Source organism: Parasteatoda tepidariorum, chromosome 3 (genome assembly GCF_043381705.1).
Source record: "Parasteatoda tepidariorum isolate YZ-2023 chromosome 3, CAS_Ptep_4.0, whole genome shotgun sequence".
Taxonomy (NCBI): domain Eukaryota; kingdom Metazoa; phylum Arthropoda; class Arachnida; order Araneae; family Theridiidae; genus Parasteatoda; species Parasteatoda tepidariorum.
In genome coordinates, this window is record NC_092206.1 from 96,971,708 (window position 1) to 96,995,909 (window position 24,202).

Sequence of the window (24,202 nt, forward strand, 5' to 3'; positions counted from 1 at the left end):
TATATATATATATATATTTTAGACCTATCTGAACTTTTAACTCATAAACATTGCCAAACAGCGCTAAAAATAACTGTCTTAAAAATGGTGAATCGCAGCAGTTTTATTACCACTATATCAGTATTAAGTGTTGTCATCTGACGCAACTTATCAGTCGAATATCTTATCTTTCCTGAATATAAACTTTCTTTTTTGAATTAAATCGAGGATAGAATATAAAGTATCAGTCTTTCAGTTTTTATCACCAAGTTATTCGCATCAATAAAAATTATTGATAAACTCTTTTTGCACTTTATTTTGGTTCTCTTACTTAAAAATTACTTACTAAACTTTAAAAATGAATGCCAGTTCATATGGTAAGTAAAATTTGATAGAATATCCATATAAGAATTTAATTTTATGAAAAATATTTTATATTCCATATTAAATAATTCTACCCCCTGCTCGCTTCGTAAACAATATACCCACCAGATTTATTCAATAATTTCTGTTTAATTGCTGATTGGTACGTCTATATAAAAAGTTTTAATTAAAAGATCCCAAAATGTTTCATTGCATAGACACAGATTTAGTTTCACGGGTTCAATAATCGATTTCATAGGAATTAAATTTAACCTTCTTCTAAAATTTGGATTGTTAAACTGTTAAATTTGTGGTTACTATAAAGACTTGTTAAATGCCTTTCACCTAACGTAAGAGATTATTAAATAATGGCGAAAAAAGCTAGTTCCTACCAATTATTTAGAATTTTATATTCCTTACTTTCACTGTATACTTTGACTCGATGAAATTGTACATAATGCTTATTGAAAATGTAAATGTAACCTATTTAGTTCTTGCTGACTGGAAAACGGTTAATTAGTTAAATACAACTTTAAATTACTTTATCAGAAAATATTTCGTCAAAAATATTTACAGTAAAGAAATTAAACTTTTAGTTTGAAGCCTTTCATTTTGAATATTATTTAAAATAAAAGGAGGGAAGAATACTAAGAAAGGATGATAAATAAATATTACAGGTAAATAGCTTTAAATTAAGGATAAAGATAAATTTAACTGGTAAACAACACCTCTATAAATTTCATTAATTTTATGAGGAAAACACATAAAGAAATCTTGATTTCATGTGAGAAGTAAAAAAGTAAAAAAAGATCATCGAAGGAAATTTATTTGTCAATTTTTATTTTTAACTTAAATTTTTAAAAAACTGTATGAAATGAATTTTATACCAAAACTATATACTTTTATAAAACTATGCTAAATGAAAACAAAAATGTGTACTTTAATTTAGCTATTGTTTTCTAATGTTTTTATTTTATAAATAGTGCCTGGCTATGACAACCATATCTGCGAATGTTTTTTGTCATAACGAGTGAATAAAGAAGGGAAAGAACATTAGAGAAAGAAAATCTATTCATTAAGTAGAAAAAGTCATAAAATCTGCGTATTTCGTCAAAGATTGTTCGTAGTGATAGCTAAATAAGTTATTTTTCTAATTTTGCTGATATTTTAAGTTGTGATAAATATTAAACAGGAATTTCATACATTTATTTAAATTACGTCTAGTAGTAATTAAAACCACTATAAATCAACTACTCTAGTAAAAGTTATTAAATATTAAGTTTACTACCACTTTAAATAAAATAAGAGATTTTTGAAAAAGGTAAGTAATTGGATACCTGAAAGTGATGTAATGTGAGTATCTCGATCCTAAATGATTGTTGAAACGCAGCATTTGCTTACGTTAGCAACTGTTCTTTCCCTTCTATTTCGAGTAAACCAGTCACATCAATAATCAATTCTCTTAAGTGACACATTCTATATTCGTTCACAAAGATTCTTTCCCAAAGATTTCAATTCTCTCACTATATTTTTCTTATTAACACGAAGCCATGTAGAACATTAAAAAAACTAATTATGAATCGAAGTTACCGGGAACGCGAGACATCACGAGACCCGAGATATATCACGGTTACAATAGAATACATAAACAATTATTAAATCAAAGTTCAATAAAAGACGTAGACAAGTAAGAATTACATTTTAACAAATTCAATGTGCGATAAGGTGCTGTATTTAATTAACTTCACGTTAATTAACGTTCTAATTAATGTGGAGAAACTTAAATCGACCTTAACACTCCATCTTGTTTATAAGCTATCAGCTCGCTCTGAATTCATAGAACACGTGTCTATGTATCAGAGATCGTCTTCTTCTAGAGTTATGAGTACCCAATTACAGAATAAGTTGTAAATTAATAAAAAAAATATTTACATGATTTAAATTAGAATAATATATTCTCAGGCGCACCATAGTTTGTGATATAATAAATTTTGAGATGTCAAATTAAAACTCGCTGATTATTTACTATCCTGGTATGTCTATATCGGAAAATAATTAATTTATTCTAAGCCGATGTATTTAAATACCAAATCAAGAATAAATTTAAGGTCGTGTCAAATATACACTACACAAGCGATTTTTTCCTTTCGGTACCTCTCATTGGTATGCATTCTTAGAAAAGTATACCTTTGTGGTTCCCTGATGGCACAAGTAGATTTTGGCATTTAAAATATTGGTAAGAAATAAAGTCGAATTAATTCGAAAATAGTCTTATTTCGAACATTTTTGAATGACTTTTGACCTTCGATGCAAAGCACCACCAAAAGTATATATTTCTTAATAATCACTGACGTGGTTCACTCATTTTACACAAACTATTACCACATGTAAACAAATGCGTTTTTCACAAAATCAGATACTTGCACTTCAAGAAGAAGAAGAAGATAATGGATACCCAGACATGTGGACATATGACGTCAACTCCAGCTGATCGTTTATAAGCAAAAGGGCGTGTTAAAATTAAGCTAAGTTGAGCCACATAAGTCAGAATGTTAATTAACGTGAGGTTGTTTAAATACAGCGCCATATCACTTAACTTAGAATTATTATATGTTTATGTATTTCATTGTGATCATGATATATTTTTGTTTTGTATGCCTGGCAATTTCGATGCATAATTAGTTTTTTTTTTTCATGTTCTACATGGCTTCGTGACTCTCTTTGAGTTAAGTAAGAAATATAGAGTGAAAGATAGGATAGAATAGGAAAAACAGTTGCAAACGTAAGCAAATGCTTGGTTTCAACAACCAATCAGGATCGATATACCCACACAGCGTCACTTGCAGGTATCCCATTCTAGAGGATCTTCTGTATTGAACCCCAAACAAAATAACGCAGTGAATGCAAATGAAAATAAATAACATAAAGAACACTTTACATAAAGAACATATCTTGACAATTTCAACAAAATCAAAAATGTTAAGTATCAAAACCTAGCCAGATTTTGTCTGTCTCTTAATGTAAACAAAGACAAAAAATATGAATTAGGAAATTTCGGAAAAAAACTCGTAACTAAGATGGGAAAAATTGGAATAATTTCTTTGAATTACTAGTCTCCCAAAATAATTTTAAAGGGCATTGTCCCAATTTATCAAGACTAAACACTGTTTCACGATATTACTAATAATACTTCAAGTTTTAACAACATCGTGGTTTATTAAAATAAAAAAATTCGAACATTGGTCAAAATATAATAATGTAAATGTGTATAAAAAAATTAATAAAGCACAAAATACGTAAATTTATTCATCTGTCACTGAAATATTTGGCAAAATGACTAAAATGACAAAACGATGATATTTTTGGTAAAGTAATTATAACAGTGATAAAAAAAATCTTTGGTGAAAATTTGAAATTTATCGAAAATCTGTAACTTGAAAATAATTTGGAAATGAGAGAAGGAAAGCTTATGTGGAAATAATATATCTAAGGAAAGCTTAAGTGTGATGCTAAAATCCCATCATTTTCCAAACTTTTTAAAAAGAAAAAAAATAGTAATATTAATGATTTATTTTACATTAACCCTAAAAAGTAGATTGCTTCAGCAAAATTTAAAGTTAATACAAAAAACAAGAGGTGTTGCGATTTTCTTACATAAGCATAGGAAAGGAGTTGTGAATTACTAATTTCTACCGACAAAAGAGAAGGGGTCCAAAATTGCCAAAAACATGCTTATTTAATATTTGAAAGGTTCCTTCCTGATCTATAATAATATTTTTTTTAGTTCCAGTTTGTAATCATTTAAAATTATTTTCAAAGAAACAGGATATCAGTGGATTTATTTGTTCGACGTGACTGAAACGAAATAATATTTAATTGAGGAGGGGCAACCTCGTTGCGCAGATCAACAGCCGATCCTGCTTTCGCAGTTTTCTTTTGCTGACTGTTTGAATTTAATGTTAATGTAATCTTTATGTTTCTTTTAATGTTCCTATTAGCCTCCAGAACGAGAATGCAACAGTATTGGAAAAACTTTGCTCCGAATTTAGAAAGCATGATGTTGGACAAAAGTGCTTCCATCATTCACAGAGATGAACAGGAGGAAATATGCAGCCTATTACCAAGCATTGAGGGAAAACACGTTCTGGAACTGGGTGCTGGAATAGGGTAAAACTTCTTCCGAAAAGAGAAAAATCTATTTAAATGATGTTCATATATTAACACGAAATAAATTCCTGCACCATTGAAATGTATTCCTTGAAATAATAAGATACATCAGAATTTTAAAACTTATTCTTTCAGCTATAAACTTTACAACATATAAACTTTAATGGTAACTAAATAGAAAGCAAGCTGATTATACAGCGCAACTGGATTTAAATATTCTAATTCTTAAACCCCTCCTCTTAATCCTAACACCTTAATTTGTTTTAAATAATATATAAACTGAATTTTTTTACCAACTAATTTTTCCCCACTCGGAAGTATTTTGATTTCAATTTTAAATGTTTTCAAGAAATGTCTGTGATATTGTCAAAGTTCTTTACGCATTGAATTTGAATAAAAATTTGCCGGCAGCCATTAAATCAACAAACCACCCTAAGTTCGGGGCACTATAGAGCATAGTAATCAGCAGAAATATTAAATTTCATCCCATTTCTGGCATGAGATAGGATGGAAAACTATTCCCAATGTGCTGTACTACTTCCTCACACACCTCTCGAGCCGTATCCTATTGTAATAATTATGTTATCCTTTGGGAAAGATAAGATATGTCATTAATAATTGGTATAACAGTAGGCAGCAATATCGAACTGTTTATGTTTAAGATTCATACATCCATTTATAAAAGGAACAAAAATAAATCAATATAATTACACCGTAACTAGGTTTTTATTTCTGTAAAAATACAAAATTATTCGAGATAAATACTTAACGTATAACTAATTTTTTTAAAACTATTTAAATTATTAATTAAGACAATCAAGCAAAATGAATAATAACCGTAGTGTTGTCAGTAGATAGAGAAATGCCTGACTTTATGGTGCCACATAAGAGAAATATGTATAGAAAAAGAATATAATATTCAATTAACTTAGGGTTACTAAGGGCTTGCAAGGTTTATATACATAGTTTGTTTTAAATAGTTTTTTTAATAACTAACTGAAATAGAAATTTCTTCTTATTTATTATAATTATTATTTTAGTTCATAATGTTCTGATTCTGTTCTTTTGAAAAAATTGTGTTTAATATGATCTTTTGATTACGTAATTGTTATAATCTGATACAGATAATTACAAAAATATTGAGATTTTTAACAATGCTATTTATCAAAGTTTCTGTATTAAATATTTTTTAAATAATTTCTCATTTTGAAATATTTAAGCAGTTTTTCCCTAAGAGGACTTTTTACTTATTTTGTGTCTTGATGACTATGTAAGCTTTTGTTATGAACAAATATGTATTGTTAGCACCTTTATCGCAGCAATTAATTTTTTGTTTGAGTTTAACTAAAGTGTTTACTACTGAAGAAATGAATTTTAACAGTTAATTTGGTAGATTACAAACTTGTTTTCAACTGTTTTTATGAACTAATATTGTTTAATACTTTACATTTAAACAAGTGTAATGTGGAGTACCTATATTTTCTTACAAAAATAATGCAGGTAATATTTTAGCTTGACAATTGCTATATACCTAAGGATTAGAGAAGTTTTTATTTATTAATCAATTATTATTTACTGTCTGTTACGTTACAATTAATTTAATATTTTAAAATTTATGTTTTGCAAATTATTCAATAAAAGTCAAAATTATTATACAAAAAATATCAATCTAATGCAGCTAAGAGCAATTTAAAACTTAAAATATAAAATTATCCTATTATACATATCTCTAAAATTAATTGGGATATTTTTTTTTCCTTTTCAACTAAGTCAACATTCAGCTCTATTTCATTTTTAAAATTATAATAATGATAGCAGAAATACCGGGGTTCGGCAAAATTATTGAAGCACTTCAATACTAAAGCTATCGGAGCAATATTTCTATTGGCAACAAATATTTTGGGAGATTTTACATGGTGAAAGTGTTGGCACAGTTTGAAAGATAATGCTTAAAGCTTTTAGAAATGGTGTTCCTCTTACCCATGAAATATTTGCATCGGCGAAAATGAGTGTCCGAATTTTGCATGTGTAAACATAATAACATTTCCAAAAAACTTAAACATGATCTTTCAAATTGTGCCAACACTTTCACCATGCAAAATTTCTCAAAATAATTGCTGATATTTGAAAGGTTATTTGCAAAGAGTTAGTTTAGAAGTGCTTCCGTAATTTTTTCCAATCGCGGAATGTGTGTGTCAATTTGTTTAGTAAAAACTATGAAGGGTGATTCTAAAAAGATGGGCAAAATTTTAGGAAGTGATAGTACACACCCAAGCAAACAATTTTTATCAAAGAATGCATGGTCGAAAACAAAACGCAAAGGTGCTGGCGCATTTGGAAAGTTGTTTGATGCAAACGTGAAAGCTCCATTCCTGTTGCGAGTTACTGCGCTGCGTTACTTGTCGCCAAGCTTTCGGCCGCTGCAGGGAAAGTTCGTGATATGCCTGGTGTGTTTCAGAATGTTCGCCTATCTTTTCTTCGCCGTTGTACTGCGTGCATAGCCGCTGCCGGCCACTGTTTTGAACACTTATTGTAATCACATGCCATTAAATTTGCTTTTATAACTTAACTTCATCGTTCTTTGTGTGTTTTTGCCTCATATAAGAACATAAACTTTGACGCCCTCTAGCGGTTTTGCGTTTTGTTTTCGACCATGCATTCTTTGATAAAAATTGTTTGCCTGGGTGTGTACTATCACTTCCTAAAATTTTGCCCATCTTTTTAGAATCACCCTGTATAATCAATTTCAAAATAAGGTATCTATGAAACACTATATTAATTAATATACAGTTGGACTTCGATTTAACGAATTGATTAGGACCGACAAATCCGTTCGTTAAACCGAAGCAATTCGTTAAATCGAATATCAATTTTTGTTAAGAGTATGGCATAAAAATATCAATTTAAAATCCCCTTAGATATACAGATGATGAAAAAAAGTGATTATTGTTTACTATGAACTTAATTATAAGTTATACGTTAGGAAATCAACTTTAAAATGATCTTAATTCTTTAATGCTACTTGTTTTTAAAATTTAAAATGTAATAAATACATATAATTACACACTTGGATTAGGGTGTAAAATATTCAAAGTTTAAAGTGCGAAAAATTCAATGCTTCATTTTTATGTACGAATATTTTTCCAGTGATTGCTTTTCTTTTAATCATAGCTAAAAATTCGTTAAATTGTAGCATTTTAGCATCCTTTTTGTTAAAATATTCGTTAAATCGGAGAATTCATTTAAGCACGTTAAATCGAGGTTTGACGGTATTTATTTTTATAAAAAAAACTAGGTATTATTTCATTCACTGTTTGTTTAAGATAATTTTTATAAATTTCCTCTGGCAATTTCAAACCTCTAGTATTTCTAACTTTCTCTAAACAAACAGTTTATGATACAACAACATAATATATTTATAATACAAACAGCATTAAAAATAAAATTTATAATTTATTGGCTTTATTGTGTGAACTTCTGCATTTTGTAATGATACAATAGTTAACAAAACTAATATTTTGGAAAAAAAATTGCTATCGATTATTGCCTCTATTTATAAGCATAAATACTAGTAGTATCTTTATAGATATACAGGGGTTGGACAAAAATATGGAAGCACTCCTATACTAATTCTAGATGAACAATACTTCTTTTAATAACAAATGCTTTGGAGGATTTTTTTACATGGCAAAACTGTTTGCACAATTCGAAAGATCGTGCTCGAACCTTTTTAGAAATGATGTCGTAGTAACCGATGCAGAATTCGAACCGACCAATATAAGGAGAAGTTAAATACTTTTTTCAAGTCTAATGCTAGCAATCTTGAAATCACCTTCAAAGGATACTAAAATTTATATTGGAATGCATTTTTAATTGTAGTGATAATAAAACAGGAGAACTTTTCAAATATTTTTATATTAATTTGTTCAGTGCAAATTTTGCATGTGTGAAAAGGACCTCACTTCTAAAAGCTTCAAACATGATCCTTTAAATCGTGCCAACAATTTTGTTATGTAAAATCTTCCATTGGCTGCTAAAAGAAAGATTGCTTACATTAGTATAAAAGTGTTTCTATAATTTTGTCCAATCCTTGTATGTCACTTTATAATGAAATGTATTTTTAATATTTGATGCTTTTTAATTTTGTACTTTCATTTTTTATGCATTGTAAATTTATAGATATATAAACATAATCTAGATAAATATTAGATTAAAAAGTTTATTATAAAACTAGTTAAACATTAATAACGAGTATTTGTAAGAGAATATTTACTTTTCCCTAAAAACATTTGTTAATGAATGTTTTAAAGTTAATATAAAGGCAATACTGTATTTATATTTATTCACATTAATATTCAGACAGAATGCGACTTTTATGATTGTTTCATTAATTTCCTAACTTATGCATTCAACTGATTAATTTAAAGCACTATGATAAATTTAACAAAATGTTTGATATAAAACAAATTAAAATCATGACTTTCCACTATTACATCTAAAGTATCACTAAAAATAGTACATAAAATTTGTTAATTCAACGAGCAATTTTCCTTTTTTTTTAAAAATAGTTTTCTTGTTCAGAAAACTTTGTTAACTAAATTAAAAGAAACGCTACTGCGGAAAGAAAGAAAACTTCACCTAGTGCTGTTACGTCATAAATCAGCGCTATTGACTTCTCGTCCAAGAGACGGTGATGGAGTTAGAAAATCAGAATATGATATAATTTTAAATTTTAGTATGATATTTGACTTTTTATGAAACTTTATGGAAAATGAAATAACTGGGAAACCATTTTTCATTTTTTTTCTAAAAGAAATATGATATATTTTAATTAAATATCGAAAAAATTATTCTTAATACATCCTTTTCAGACCATCTGGCACTATCCAAGCACGGCCTGGAAATTGTTTTAAAGTGCTAGCTAAATTTTGAAAAATATACATGCATTGTAAAATAGATATCTGCAAATATTTTTACTTTAATAAACTGTTTACTACACGAGTAAGCAGTGCGCATGCGTCGTCATTGTATGCGTTGTTATGGCTACCGCTGCTGTTTATTTTTGAACAGTGCGAAAACTTCAAAACTGATTTTTTTTTTTTAAATTAATTGAAAGGTAGTTTTATGAAATTTTAGGCAGATTTGAGAAAAGTTCCTCATCCCTGTACCCCTTCGGTACCCTATTTTTGGTGAGGTATCCCAATATATGCCTTGGGTCTGAAAAGGTTGTGAGAAGGCGTTAAATGTTTAAAAGAAATTTCAATTTAGCTAGCTTTCAAAAGATTGTAGCATGATTAATAATTTTGTCAGATGCGTTTGAATTATTTATACATCAAGGTGGAAGACATTTTTCAAAGAAAATTTCACTTAAATTCAACTAATTTCTTAAAAAATTATTTTTCAGGCGATACACTGGACTGTTGGCTTCTGAAGCAGACCACGTGACAGCAGTAGATTTTATGGAAGAATATATAAACACCAACGAAATAAATAATACAAATTTATCGAATATCACATATATTGCAGCGGATGTACTGGATTTACAGTTACCTGCTAAAAAGTAAGCGAAACTTTTGTATTAAGTATTTTTATTTAATCATTAGCTAGTGTTTGGACTTCCATTGCCCGGTGGTCTCGCCACTTAGCAAAGCACTTTGTATCGTGGAAATTGCGCGTTTGAATCGACCTTTAACCCTGGATGCATTTTTGGGATTTCATTATCTAGTTTGTACTATCTGTTTTTCAATTTGACTATTGCTTATAAACCGTACTTGGTAGTGGGCACAAAACCCTGTAAATGTGTGTAACAATAAAACAAAGCACTCATTCCCCATGCGGAGGACCGGCATAACCTGGCTGGTAGGGTGTTTGGAAATGCTCTAGACGTCGTGAGTTAAATCCCAACAAAATAGTGAATAGTGCTCAATAAATCTATCGAAGTCACAAAGTCCTCCAAGTTCCCATAACAAATCAATACTGGGGGGGTACTGGATCGGAGATTGATCTAATTCAGGTCAAAATTACGATCTACGGATGGATGGATGGTGTGTAAATGTGTCCTCTTGTAAAACAGGATGTGACGTACATATGTTGTCACCGGATCATCATCAGGGATGTTTCCCAAACAGTCGCCAATAACCCACTGTGCAGCTCTGGTGCGAAGTAAATAAAAATACCGTACCGTACCTTCTCCAAACGGTGCAAAAAAAAACACCACACTAAATAAATCAGTATTAACTAACACTGCATAATAATGTTCACAACTGAAAAGCAGAATAAACTGAAACAATTGAAAAGTAATTATGCCTCTGTGGTTACTGAATTGGAGATTAATCGTTCTCTGGTTCAGGTCAAAATTACGATCTGTGGATGAATGAATAAATGGATGTATGTTTGGGTCTGCCCTATAAGCGGGTGTGACGTATGGGTGTGGCAGAAGTCGAATTCTTGCCCATAGAATTCGAAAAACAAGAACAATCGCACCCCTTGCCTTAATGGCCAACGGCAACAACATTGAAAATTAACCGAATAAAACCAATTAAAATTATTAGATTTTTCGATTTCAATTTTTTATTCTAAAGAAAAAGCTAATATAACAAAATTTGCAGCTCCTTCTTAACAAAATGGACACCAGTCATGAATCTCATGCTATGAGTGGATCTGTGATTAAGAAATGTGTTGTGGCTATTATTTATTTTGATGATTGTGATATGAGGCGTCGGATGTAAAGTGAGCGGCTATGGGGCAGAATTTTGTATCTTTTTTCTGTAGTTTTCGAATTTTTGAATATTTGGTTGAAGTTAGCTGCATTGCATTTTATGACCTTGTCAAAGAAATCTGTATTTAATTTTTGAATATATAGTGATAAATTCGGGATCTTGAGGTTTTTATGAATATTTGTATTTCTGATGAACCATCTGGCACAGGGGATTTTTCTTGGTATGTTGTTCTGGCATTGATTGAGCTTTTTCATGAGGAATTCTGGTATGGTTGTCCAGGCAGGTGAGGCATATGTGAAAATTGGTCTAATCATCGAAGTATGTAGCAGTTTTCTTAGTTTTAATGATACATTCTGATTGTAGATGAGTGGTTGGATTATTATTGCTGCTTTATTTTCTTTATACGTATTTTTAATATGATCATTCTCGGTGAGTTTGCTGTTTATTATAAGGCCTAGGTAGTTTGCTTTTTTGACTATTGATATTTGTATATTGAATGTTGAATCTGTATGTTTGTATGTTGAGATTTGTCTACATTTGCAACTACTTTCCATTTAACGCACCAGTCTTCTATTTCGTATATTTGATCTTGTAATTTCTGCAATGCTATATTTGAGTTTCTGGATTTAGTGATGATTCCTGTATCGTCTGCGTAGAAGGCTGTAATACTATTGTAGTCTGCTTTATTCATTGGAATATCATAAGTGCATAACATATATAATATCGGTCCAAGAATGCTGCCCTGAGGTACTTCAGTTGTGATATTTCTTTTTGATGATTTGCAATTTTGAATGGATACTTGGAAGGTTCTGTTTTAAAGATAGCAGGAAAGTAATTTGATGAGAGCAGGTGGAAAGTTGAGTTGCATTAATTTAAATATTGTGCCAGTGTGAGAGACTTTGTCTAATGCTTTTCAGATGTCTATCATTAAAAATGTTATTGTTTCTTTGTTGATTAGAGCTCTGTCTGTATAGTCTATTATACGAACTAGTTGTTTTGTAGTATCCAGTTTTTGGCGGAATCCGAACTGCACGTCAGGAAAGGCTGTGAGTAGTGACTTGATTCTATTATATATGATCTCTTCGTATATTTTTCCTTGTATGTTTAAGAGGCTAATGGGTCTGTAACTCTCAGGGAAGCTTGGATTTTTATTTTTATCTAGAAATAGAGCGAATGATGCGATTTTCCAGATTTGAGGATAATAATTCAGAGCAAGGCAACTATTGATAATATGGATGATTTTCTGTTTATAGTTGAGACGTAGCAGTTTTATCATTTTATTTTTAATTCCATCCTCACCTGGTGCTTTGTTGTTTTTTAAATTACGGTTGACGTTGCAGATTTCTTCATTATTTGTAGGTTCTATTGCTTTAGGGATAGGAGGATCTTGGTGGAAATTGTTTACTTCTCCTGTGATTAAATTATGATGGTTTTGATCTGAGTTAGGATTTGGTGAAAACTGGTTTTAGGGGGGAGTCTGCAAATATTTCAGCTTTATCTTCTATTGTGTGCACTGTACCAGATTCATCATCACCACGACCGAGACCCATTTGGGTTGCTTCTTGCTTATATAGAAATCTGATACATGATAGATGAATATTTTTTTAAATGAAGTGGTTGCGAAATAAGAAGAACTTCAAACTGCTTTCATGGGAAGTTTGCAGTGAAATTGAATGAATATTTTCGGTGGACATCTGGAAGATCCACCAATCGAAAATTGGCATGAACTCTTCGGACAATCCAAAGTACAAACTTTTAATTTTTTCCAGATACGTACTGCTTATATGGAAATCGTAATTTTTCCAAATTAAAACCGCTCTTCTGAACAGTTTCAAAATTTATCTTATCACTGCATTGCCCTAAATCTTCAAGCATTTTAATGTTCTTCATAAATATTTTTTAATATAAGTATTCGATCTAATTTTGAAAAGAGCTATTCAATAAATGTAATAATTTAATCTCATTAATATAGATTTGGAGCAGTATTCAGCAACTGGTTGTTAATGTACCTCACGGATCAGGAATGTGTGGCACTTCTTCAAAAGATTCTTCATTGGTTGGATGACAGTGGATGGCTCTTCTTTAGAGAATCGTGCTTCCATTCTTCAGGTAATTTGTTTTAAAGCTATGGCTAGTTTATTGCCTTAATAGACAGCTGGAAAAACAGTTTCATTTATAATATATTTTCGGGAGGAATAAAATATCTGTTACGACTTTGCCTTATTTAGAGTCTTTACATACGTATTTTTATATTTATGTCTGAAATCTCTTAAAACAATGAATTTTCGTTAACCCTTAGTAAAATTTACCACAGGTTTGCCATAAAAAAAGTACCGTAAAATATCCCTAATGAGGTTTTGCCTATGGTAAAATTTTACCGTACAATTTTGCCCTTAACCTATGGCAAATTTTTTACTATATTGATGTAGCAAATTTTTTACCATATGCGTATGGCAAATTTTTGTCATACATATATGGCAAAAGTGTATGGTATAATACTTTTCCATTACTTTGCCATACGCCTATGGTACATCCCTCTAAACACACCGTAAGGCTATGGTGTCTCATTATAAAATGCCATACAAATTTCTATGGTTACCATAGCCTTATGGTGTCTTGCTATATGAATACTATGCAAATTGCTATGGTAACCATATACTTATGGAGTCTTGTCATATAAATTTCAATGGTTGCCACAGGCTTATGGTATATTACCATATAAATTTCTCTGGTAGCCATAGGTTACCATAGATTGCCATAGGTATGTGTACGGCAAATTTTCCCAAGAAAAAACTCAATTGAAAGTTAAAATAAGGTTTTCCCAAACACAGTCTTTTCGCCATTAATTGCTTTTTCTCAATCCAAAAACAGTCTCGTGTGTAATTATCTGTAGCCATACAGTCACGGACATGCTACTCCTTCCGAAAATCAGATTTTCCTTATTTCCGGCTTCTTACATAAGACGCTGTCGTTGATGAGAGCAATATTGTTTTCAACCCCAAAAACAGATAAAATTGGCGGCAAAACCTTCCTATCTTGTTTTCGCAATGAACAAATGTCCGTTATTACCAAGGCCTAGTAACAAAGGCGATGTCAGTAGCTACTAAAAATGCAAGAAGTGTAGAATTGTTGTTGTTGCTTCGTATGCCTGTTAAGGCAGAGGGGTGCGATTGTTCTTGTTTTCCAGTGGCGCCATCTATAACCAAGAATTCGACTTCTGCCACACCCATTCGTCACGCCCGTTTATAGGGAGGACCCATTCATTCATCCACAGATCGTAATTTTTGACCTGAATCAGAGAACGATCAATCTCCAATTCAGCACCCCCAGAGGTATTGATTTGTTATGGGAACATGTAGGACTTTACGACTCGACAGATTTAACGTGCATCAGTCATCATTTTACTACACGGGGAGTTTTCAGCCGGCGGGGTTCGAACTCACGAGCTCTCGGACATGGGCCCAGTGCCCTACCAATCAGGCTATCCCGGCCCCAACAGTAGAATTTATTTAATTATTTAAACATAACTACCACCATGACTTGCATAATGCAAATTTATTATATTTAACACTGTTTTTCGGAGCTCTTTCGCCAAGGAAAATAAAAAAGCCATAGTTTAGCTGCCTTACACTTGAAGCAATTCGATTACTTTAAAATATATTTATATATTATCTTGCCGTAAAGAGTTATCTGAGCTTTTTAAGCAGACAAATAACTTATACATTTTAAAAGTCATTAAAGTTTTTTTTTAAAATTTTCAATTTGGAGACATTTTTCTACCTACATGAAAATTATCAAAATCACTGCCTTATACTCAGTTTTAACAAATTTTTATGAGTCCAGGTACTGCAGCATATAAGTTTCTAAATATTAAAAAACTTAGCCACAAGCGCTTTTCATTTTCACAAAATTGTATCATTTCTCCATATTGACGTTTTGTGCCATTTTCAAAATAAACGTTAGGCTAAACTTGACGTATCAGTCATGAGTAACAATTGCAAACTCACAGAAGTTATAAAAAAAGCATATTATTCTCAAAAAAGCATCATTTCATATTACGATGGAGCCTTCGAAAAATATTCTTTGAATTTACTTTCACTAGTAAACTGAAAAAAACATGCTTGAATCGTTACTAATTTTATTCTCTTTTAATAAATTCTTTCCGTTAACTTGTCTCCACTTTTCGCATTTTTTCGGGTATCCTTGAGTAACAATTAATTTCCTGAGCTGTATCTTTGCTGTATCCTTTAACATTGCTGCATCCTTTACAGGAAATATTCTTGTATATACATTATAACTCTTAATAAATCTTGGTAGCCGAGGTTTTACTAATTTCTTCCGAAGACAAGGTAATATGAAAGGGTTTTACTGAATGGATGAAAGTCTCTTTCAGTGGTTCTGTTAATTACCACTTCTTTCTAAAAACTAATTCTTATTTCACGGATTTGTTATATACTGTATCTTAGGGCGGGGGTAATGCCTCGGGGGAGTCGAGGCAGTCTGCCACAAAAGCCTCTTCTCTCTCTTAAATTTGTTTGTTTAAATCTCGCTTCCTTATTTTAACTCAGTAAATGTTACTGAACCCCAACTTTCACCATTCAATTGCTCTTCGGCAATTTATTATACATTCCCACTCAGATGAATTAGTTTGAGGCCCTCGCAGCGCTGATGCTAAGATAACTACCACATATGAGTACGAGATATTTTATCTGAAAAAATAGCTAGATTAAAAATAGTTAAATTCGGATAGACGGTTAGGAAAACTTTAAAAAATGCCCTGTTTAACTGTTGATTCACAACCATATTAAATATTTTGGATGCCAGATAGGGAGGGCAACTGCTACACTTTCGGTACAAGATTTTATGAAGAAGATATTTAGAGACTATAGCACTTTCATAATTAATTTCGCCAATTTCACTTTAAAAAAAAGTCGTGATGGCTCAGGGGATGGAGCACTCGCCTCCTAATGTGGTGAACCAGATTTAAATTCCAGCGGTGGTTGGTTGGTACGAATTCTGTTCCCGGTTCACACCGACCACAGTGCTGACATAAAATAGTGGTGGCCTTATCATGGGCTAGATTCTCCTTGCCGCCGGACCGAGGGAGATATTCGTGATTTTCCTCTCCATGTAATGCAAATGCGGTTTAATTCCCTCAAAAAGTTCTCCACGAAGGCTAATTTGTCCAAATGCTTGATCCAGGAGTTCCCTTGTTTTTGGGTTTGATTCAAAATTACAAGGCTACGGAATTGAACATTGATAATGAGCTCAGAATCAGATCGGCTGTTCAACAACAGTTACAAAATAATATACTTTAAAAGAGTCTCTAAAAAATAAGACGAACAAAATATGATGCATGAATATTTGAATTATTTAATTGTGCTATTACAGGCACGTTCAACTGATGTATCTGCCAACTCTTCCGGAAATTTCAAAATATTTTATTTTTATATTTAAAATGATAGCGAAATATTTGCTTTTATATTTCATTATTTTATTTTATTAAGAATGATTTAAACTATCACTAAAAATGAATAAATTAAATATCTATATACATTCCATTATAATCACTTGCTGATGCGATTAAACTCTGATATAATATAAAGAATATATTTGTTTGTAATTGATATTTAAATTTGCATATAACAACTACCACTTTCTAAAATTAATATTCGAAAATGCAAAAGTTGGCAGATATGGAAGTTTAAAAGAAATAGTGAGTGTATGTATTTTAACTGTCAATAAGTTGTAATAGTTACTGATAGTTTACTTCTTTTAAAATAGACAGGAATCTAGCTTTCTCGGTGAAGAAAATAAATGGAAACTATTTCATTTGAGCTTTTTTCGCGAGAGGTAAAATATACGTTACTGTCTTCATTACAACGTCATAGCTGCCAACTTGTACTGCTTTTTCTTCAACAATGCAACAACAAGTTGTAAATATTTAATTTAGTAAGTTGTAAAATATGTCACAACTCAATTAATGTCATAATTATTATTTTATTTTATTTTATTTTACGTTGAGCAGTCAGCTCAATTCTGAGTTCACGACTACCAATGTTCCACTCCGTTGCCTTGTAATTTTGAACCCAACCTAGAAGACAAAGAAACTTCTGGATCAAGCATTGGAACAAACTAGTCTTCGTGGAGAACTTATTCATAGAACTAGTGTCGTATTCGCGTTACATGGAGGGGGAAACCAAGAAAATCTCCCACGGTTAGCCCGACGACAAGGGAGATAGNCAGCAAGAATTAACAGAGCGCCCTTTTGCAGAAGCAAATCTCAAAGCTCCACAATAACTGCATTTTGAAAACATTTTGCCAAGACTATGTTTTGCCACTTTGATAGGTAACAATTTCGATAAATCACCAGCAAACTCATGTTGTTTTGATTTTAAAATAGGTGGATTAGGATTTTGGTCCATATCATTGTCAACATTGCGAAAGCGAATTGGTACAGTGTGCATTCCAACCACATTTTCTGTATTTACAGGTCTGGTTTGATGTGGGCAAATGAAAGTCGATGTTGTTGCGACTGTGTAGCAATTACACACATTCTCTTTTAGCTCAACCTTTGTTAGTTTAACTTTTTTTTTGTTAGTTGAATCATCATTAGGTTGTATAAGCAAAAGAGCATTATTTTCTTCTATACTATGAAGTTTACGTTTTTCCCGCTTTCGATTAGCTTTCGCATTGAGTTGCGACTTTTTAGTAATGTTAGGTCTTTTCTTTTTAGGCATTACTTGTAAATAAACAAATCGAATTAAGATTTAAAACCAGATTAAACTTACGAATTAACGTTTTAGAAAACAAATAATCAGATTAATCAATATATCAATACGAAATAAGTTGAGATGTTGTAAAACTGAAGAATGAAATTCTAACTATTTTGTGATTGGTTGCATCTCTGAAAAAGAAAATTCAGACTTGTAAATCGCTTTTTTAAGCTTGCCGTTTTCAGACATGTGATTGGCTGTTGTGAACGGCGGTTATTCTTCATTATTAACTGCAAAATCGTGCTTTAAAACTAAAATAAATAAAAATTTAAAATTATGTAAAAGATTTGAATGCCCTAAATGTCTTCCCTGAAAGATTCTGAATGAATTGATTCCTTAATCTTAGGTTTTCATCACGTAGTTAAAAAGTTTTTCAGGGGACAAAATTAACTGCAAAAACTTTTTTTTAGAATAGAGAGATAATTCATCAAGCTTTTATGACTTCAAACTTTTATATTAGCAGTATTTACATGAATAACTCATAACGGAATTCCTGCAAGTGACGTAGTGAGGGTATCTCGATCCTGATTGGTTGTTGAAAGGTGGCATTAGCAATTGTTCTTTCGATTCTATTTCGAGTAAGTTTAGGCTCAAGTATCAATTCCCTTAAGTGACACATTCCATATTCTTGCACAAAGATTCTTTCACTATATATTTCTCACTTAACACAAAGACAGGCATAAAGCATATCAAACAATTACTGTAAAACAGTTTTTTAATGCACCAATTCAGATTTAAATATATTGTTGTAGTTTATTTTCAAAAATATTTGAATTATTTTTATTTTATAAAATGTAACTAATTATAAATTTAAGTTTTTAAAAAATCTTTGTAAAATCAAAAAAAAAAAATAATGATTTAAATCAAATAATTGATATTTGTTTCTAAAAAAATCTCAGAATTAGTTTCAGAAAATAATGGGATACCTGCAAGTGAGGTAGTGTGGGTATCTCAATCCTAATTGATTGTTGAAAGGGGCATTTGTTTATGTGAACGTTAGCAACTGTTCTTTCCATTCTATTTCGAGTAAGCCAAGCTCGTCAAGTATGAATTCTCATAAGTGACACGTTCTATATTCTTTGGCAAAGGTTCTTTCACAAAGATTTCTTTCACTATATATTTACACAAAAACTTATATTTACACGGAGCCATATAGAACATAAACAAATTAATCATGCATCTAACTTGTCAGGAATACAAAACAAAAATATATCATGGCTACAATAAATATATAAACATATAATAAATCTAAATTAAGTAAAAGAAATAGACGAGAAAAAAACTATAAATCAACAAATTCGATGTGCGATACGGCACTACATTTAATTAACTTCAAGCTAATTAACATTCTAACTGATGTTTAGAAAGTTAACTTAACTTAAACGCTCCATTTTGCTGATAAACGATCAGCTGGTGCTGACGTTATAGGTGTGCACATGTGGAGGTATCGGTGATCTTCTTCTCAAGTACCCAATTGCCGCCTTTCACACTTTATATCAAAATATTTTCCGAGCCGTAACAAAATGTGCGCTTCAATACTGGGTTCTTGATTTAACCCTTTTATTGCCACCTTTTGATAATAATGCTAGAATAATAATTAGAATTTTATTTCCAGGTGAGATTGATTTATAAAGAGTAATCATTTTACTTATTTCCTAATGGTGGGAAGATGGGAGGGATTTTCAAAATCTTATACCTACTATAAAGAATTGGTCTCAAACTTGAATTTCTGTTCTCATAAATGACCGAGTTTTTCTGTGTTTATAACAACAAATAAATTCGATGAATGAAAGCGAAATTCCCAAGAGAAAGCAGCTCTCTAATGTTGTTCACGCTTCTTTACACCACGCTTTCCTTCACTGTCACTCATATTTATGTAAACAAGGCAGTGCGTTGTTTTTTTTTCCTGATGTTATCAGCAGATAATCCCACAAATCCTAGGTGAGAAAGTAGAATCCCATTTGCACTTAAAAATGAACGAAGTAACTGAAAAATGTACTTCTCACTATCTCATAAAAGGTCATTGAAAAGGAACTTAGTACCTTTAAATTAAGTCCACATTCTACACAAAAATCCAGGTAATTATAGGAAATTGTTAAATGTGTAGTGAATTGAAAACTTAAAATATTCCTTGTTGCTTAACTACTAATGAGTAGATTATTTTATTACAAGAAGCGTTGACTATTATGTTGATTCACATGTGCTAGACTCTCTTTGTAAAGGTCGGTTCTTTTCGTTAAAAATAACGGCACAATTGTTTCATTATAAGACTTAATTTGTTTAAATGAAATAGTTTCCTTAACCATAATATATTATTAGCAATATTATTAATATTTGATCTGAAGCAGGGCTCGCAGTAACCCACCAATTGAGTTAAAAGTGGTGCAAAAAATTTTATGCTAAAAAATTTATTACTGCGGTTAACGTTTCTAAAGAATTCATTACTTTTATACTTTTAAGTACATTCACTTTCTTACTTTATTTACAAAAATTGAGCACCTGGGCCGCGTAGTGGCCCCTATCCCATACATCTGGAAATTTACAGAAAATTTCTAGTAAAAACATTTTGAATTTAGCAGTCTATGTGGTAGCTAATATAGGAAAACAAGCACTTTGCTTGAGTAAATATAACAATTGAGAGAATATCTGATTCATCGAATCTAAGTTGGCATATATAGATATTAACATATATTGACAAATATTGACCTATATAAATATAAACATAATTTGATAACCATAAGTTGACATATATAAATATTAACATATATTGACACATATTTCACTATTTAAATTTCAATATTTAAACTGTCACATATATTGAAAGTCTAACATTCAGAGTTCAATGTTGATATGAAAAGTAAAAGTCCTGAATTGAAATAAAAACATCACTGAACTGGAGAGGTCTCCCCTAAGTTCCTCTGTAAAAGACAAGGCACTTCTTCATTTTTTAAAAGGTCTTGGAGCTCTTTCACAAGTGATAAAAGTCTGTGTGCTAATTTAGCTGGTGTGGAAGCAAAAGCACGAGGGCTGTTTCTGCTGGAGCGAGTCTAGCACCCCGTATAGTTTGCAGTGTGATTTTAAATACATTTGTAAAAATCTGACTTGTAAAAATTATTTAAATTTAAAAGGTTGCGAATTCAGAGAAGGATTTATCTGCTTTGATGATTAGTGTGCTAACGTTTGAATGTTGACAAACAATTGGAGGCACTGTTGAAGCGTTGTTTCTTATGCCACTTGATCTAGTCCTTAGCTAGATGAAGTCCAGAAAGTCGCTCACTCTCATAAAATCAAGAACTTGCACAGGATTTTCAAAGAGATCACTATAAGGAGCTTCTGTCTGCAGAAGACTTTGGACGACTTGTCTGATTTTGTCCATTCCCTTTATGCCTTTGCTGGGTAAAATCAACTGGCCTTCAAGCCTTGGGTGACCCTGCCATGAGGAAAAATCTTCAGGCGTGCATCGCCCATTCCACCCAGGGACACCACTCCCGTCATGATGAGGCAGCATAATAGGACTTGGGGGGGATACTGTTGAAGTAACAGCTCAATGCTTTGACAAAGCTAAAGTGGTAGATAATAGAAGAAAATATCCACCAGTTGAAACATCACTATTTATTTTAAAAGTGCTACCCTAAAAAACAAAACTAGTACTTTCGAAGTAAATAGTAATATCTAGTATTTGCACAGAATTGTTATCATCCCTATTTTTATGAATTTTTTCCTGACATAGTTACAAAGGATAACTTTTCTTCCTATCTATGTGTTCCTTGAAATAATTCATTTTGTCTCTTTCAAGATTTGCATAGATAACCGCTTTCCTTATAATTTAAAAAAAAAAACTGCAGGAAAAAACTTACTTTTTTATTCTATTATTGAATGATCAGAACAGGAACAGAAGAGCGAAGCACAATATGTAGACTTAGCCCTTACCGATATCGATTGGTCAAACTGAGACCCAGGAGAAATAAAAGCTAATATTTATTATTACGGAGAAGATCAAAGAGTGTAAGAAACCCATTTCAATAAAACTTGTTTTCCGGATGAAAAATAAATACATATATACATACATGCATGCATATATCTGCCAGCTACTATGCTTATTAAAAAATATTTTATTGAGTGGTAAATATTTAAAACTAAATATCCCAGAATTTTTGGCTGTGTACCTGGACCGCGACCCTATCCCATCCATCGTGAATTTGAGTTCTGTTTGTTTTAGATCCTTGTGGTTAGCAGGCAGTGGGGTTGCTTCATATTCATTTCAAGCATTCTGCTTGAATAACTAAGGATAAATGAGAATTATAAAAGTAGTTCTCGCTAAACTATATCTGCTTCAAAGTTGTAGGCGTAAAAATATGTCAGCATGAGGAAAAACTATGTATATGGAACAAAGTGCAGAAATGCTAGTTTGCCACGCTTTGTAAAAAAAAAAATCCGGAGGTAACGAAATTTAAGTTATTTTTAGTTTAGTATTTTTCATTTAAGTAATTTTTCCACCACTACGCATCAAAAATTCGAAGTGTCGTATGAATTGCAACTTTATTGCAGTTATGTCTCCTTTTTCCTAAACTATCAAGTAAACACTCATAGTCTAAAACAAGACAATTCATCGGCACCACAAGGTATGCGAGCAACCCAAATGGATCGCAGCAGTGTTGACGATAAATCAGAAACTTGAAATGGGATGAGCAACCCAGAAACGAGTGGTATTACCAGGACGCCTGAGTCATCTCTATAACAAAGTCAAAGACAAGATATTTGCCTGACTATAGCTTATATAAAATTTTCTTTGTCGTTGACAGACTTTTGTCTATCTCGTGTAAATATGTCAATAGTTGCATATATTTTCTCGATCATTTTATTACACCTGCGTAAATGTTAATATTAATCTGACCCCTGTAAATATTATTATATTCTTATCTAGTTTAATCTCAATTATGTTTATTTTCCTATCGATTTTATCATATGTTCAACCGACTGGTTTCTCACTCATGACTTTACTATTTGGTACTTGGCACCCCCCCCCCCCANCTCCGGTTAAGATTCTTTTGAAGTAGCGAAAAACATGAGATTTTGAAATGGAGAGCAGGAATTATTTTAACTATGGAGCACACAAAATATTTTAAGGTAGGTAGGTACTTTGTTTGCACTAAAGCTGCACTGTGAGCTATTGGCGACAGTTTGGGAAACATCCCTGAGGATGGTCAGAAGACCTGTCATCACAATTTTGAACCTTTGCTGAGAGGATGGCACCCCCGCTTTGGTAGCCCGACAACGTGCGAGAGAAGTAGAGCACTTTACGATGAAACAGTTTAACGAGGACCGATATCGCGCACCCTCGGTCCCTACACAGACTGATCAAAGTGGTCACCCACCCGCTTAGTGATGTTTGACTTCGGTGTTCTAGTAGGAAACGTGTCTTTAGGATCAGTTCACTACAGGACCTTAATATTTTAAAAGAATATATGAGTGAGGGCTTTTATGCAAATATATAAATATAATTTATTATTTGTGATTTTCAAAATCATTATGACTCAACTTTGATAAACAAAGATATAAATATTAACATACACATGTTGTTACCCTTTTGAAAGTAAAAAGAAAATATTCCGTATTGGTATAGGATTGAATCATTCGTGTGTTATAATAGTCTAAATAATTTTAAATTTAATTTTATAAAGCAAGAATAAAATGCTATGTCATAAATTTTTCCAAGATCTTAAATAGTTTGGAAAAATCTGCAACTAAAAGCGAAAATATACAACTAAAAGCGCAGGTTTGAAATGAACTGTTCAGCCATAACACCAAAAACTCACGTTTCGTGATAATGTCTTTTTTTAAAACGACATTATTTTGGAGAAACAAGTAATTTGTATAACAGGTATTTAATATAACAGGTTTTCACCCTAACGTAACAGGTATTTAAATATTTTTCTTTTTGTTGTTGAAGGATTAGTCCAAATAATGTTTTAAAGTACTTGTAAAGCATTAAACGAAAAAATTGATAGTAAAATTGAGAGTTAAGAGAGTTTGTAAAGACTTAAAAAGCACTTATCTAATTATGCTAAGCATGAAATTTATGCCATTTTAAAAGGGGGGCTACAAAATGCTGTAACACTTCAAAAAATAGTAATTAATTTTAATTATTCGGTAATTGTTCGGCAATTGTTCTCTCATTATTCCTGTGAGTTGCACTTT

At 31.5% G+C, this 24,202-nt stretch overlaps 1 protein-coding gene across 1 annotated transcript in view; it reads left to right on the forward strand.

Moving 5' to 3' along the window:
- Positions 1-197: 197 nt before the first annotated feature.
- LOC107440289 (uncharacterized) overlaps positions 198-24,202 on the forward strand; it is a 49,279-nt gene continuing 25,274 nt past the window's right edge. The window contains exons 1-4 of the mRNA XM_043046596.2: positions 198-356; positions 4,341-4,509; positions 9,914-10,069; positions 13,201-13,344. Coding sequence (XP_042902530.2) covers positions 338-356; positions 4,341-4,509; positions 9,914-10,069; positions 13,201-13,344 — 488 coding nt within the window. The 5' untranslated portion in view covers positions 198-337. The remainder of the gene's footprint in view (positions 357-4,340; positions 4,510-9,913; positions 10,070-13,200; positions 13,345-24,202) is intronic.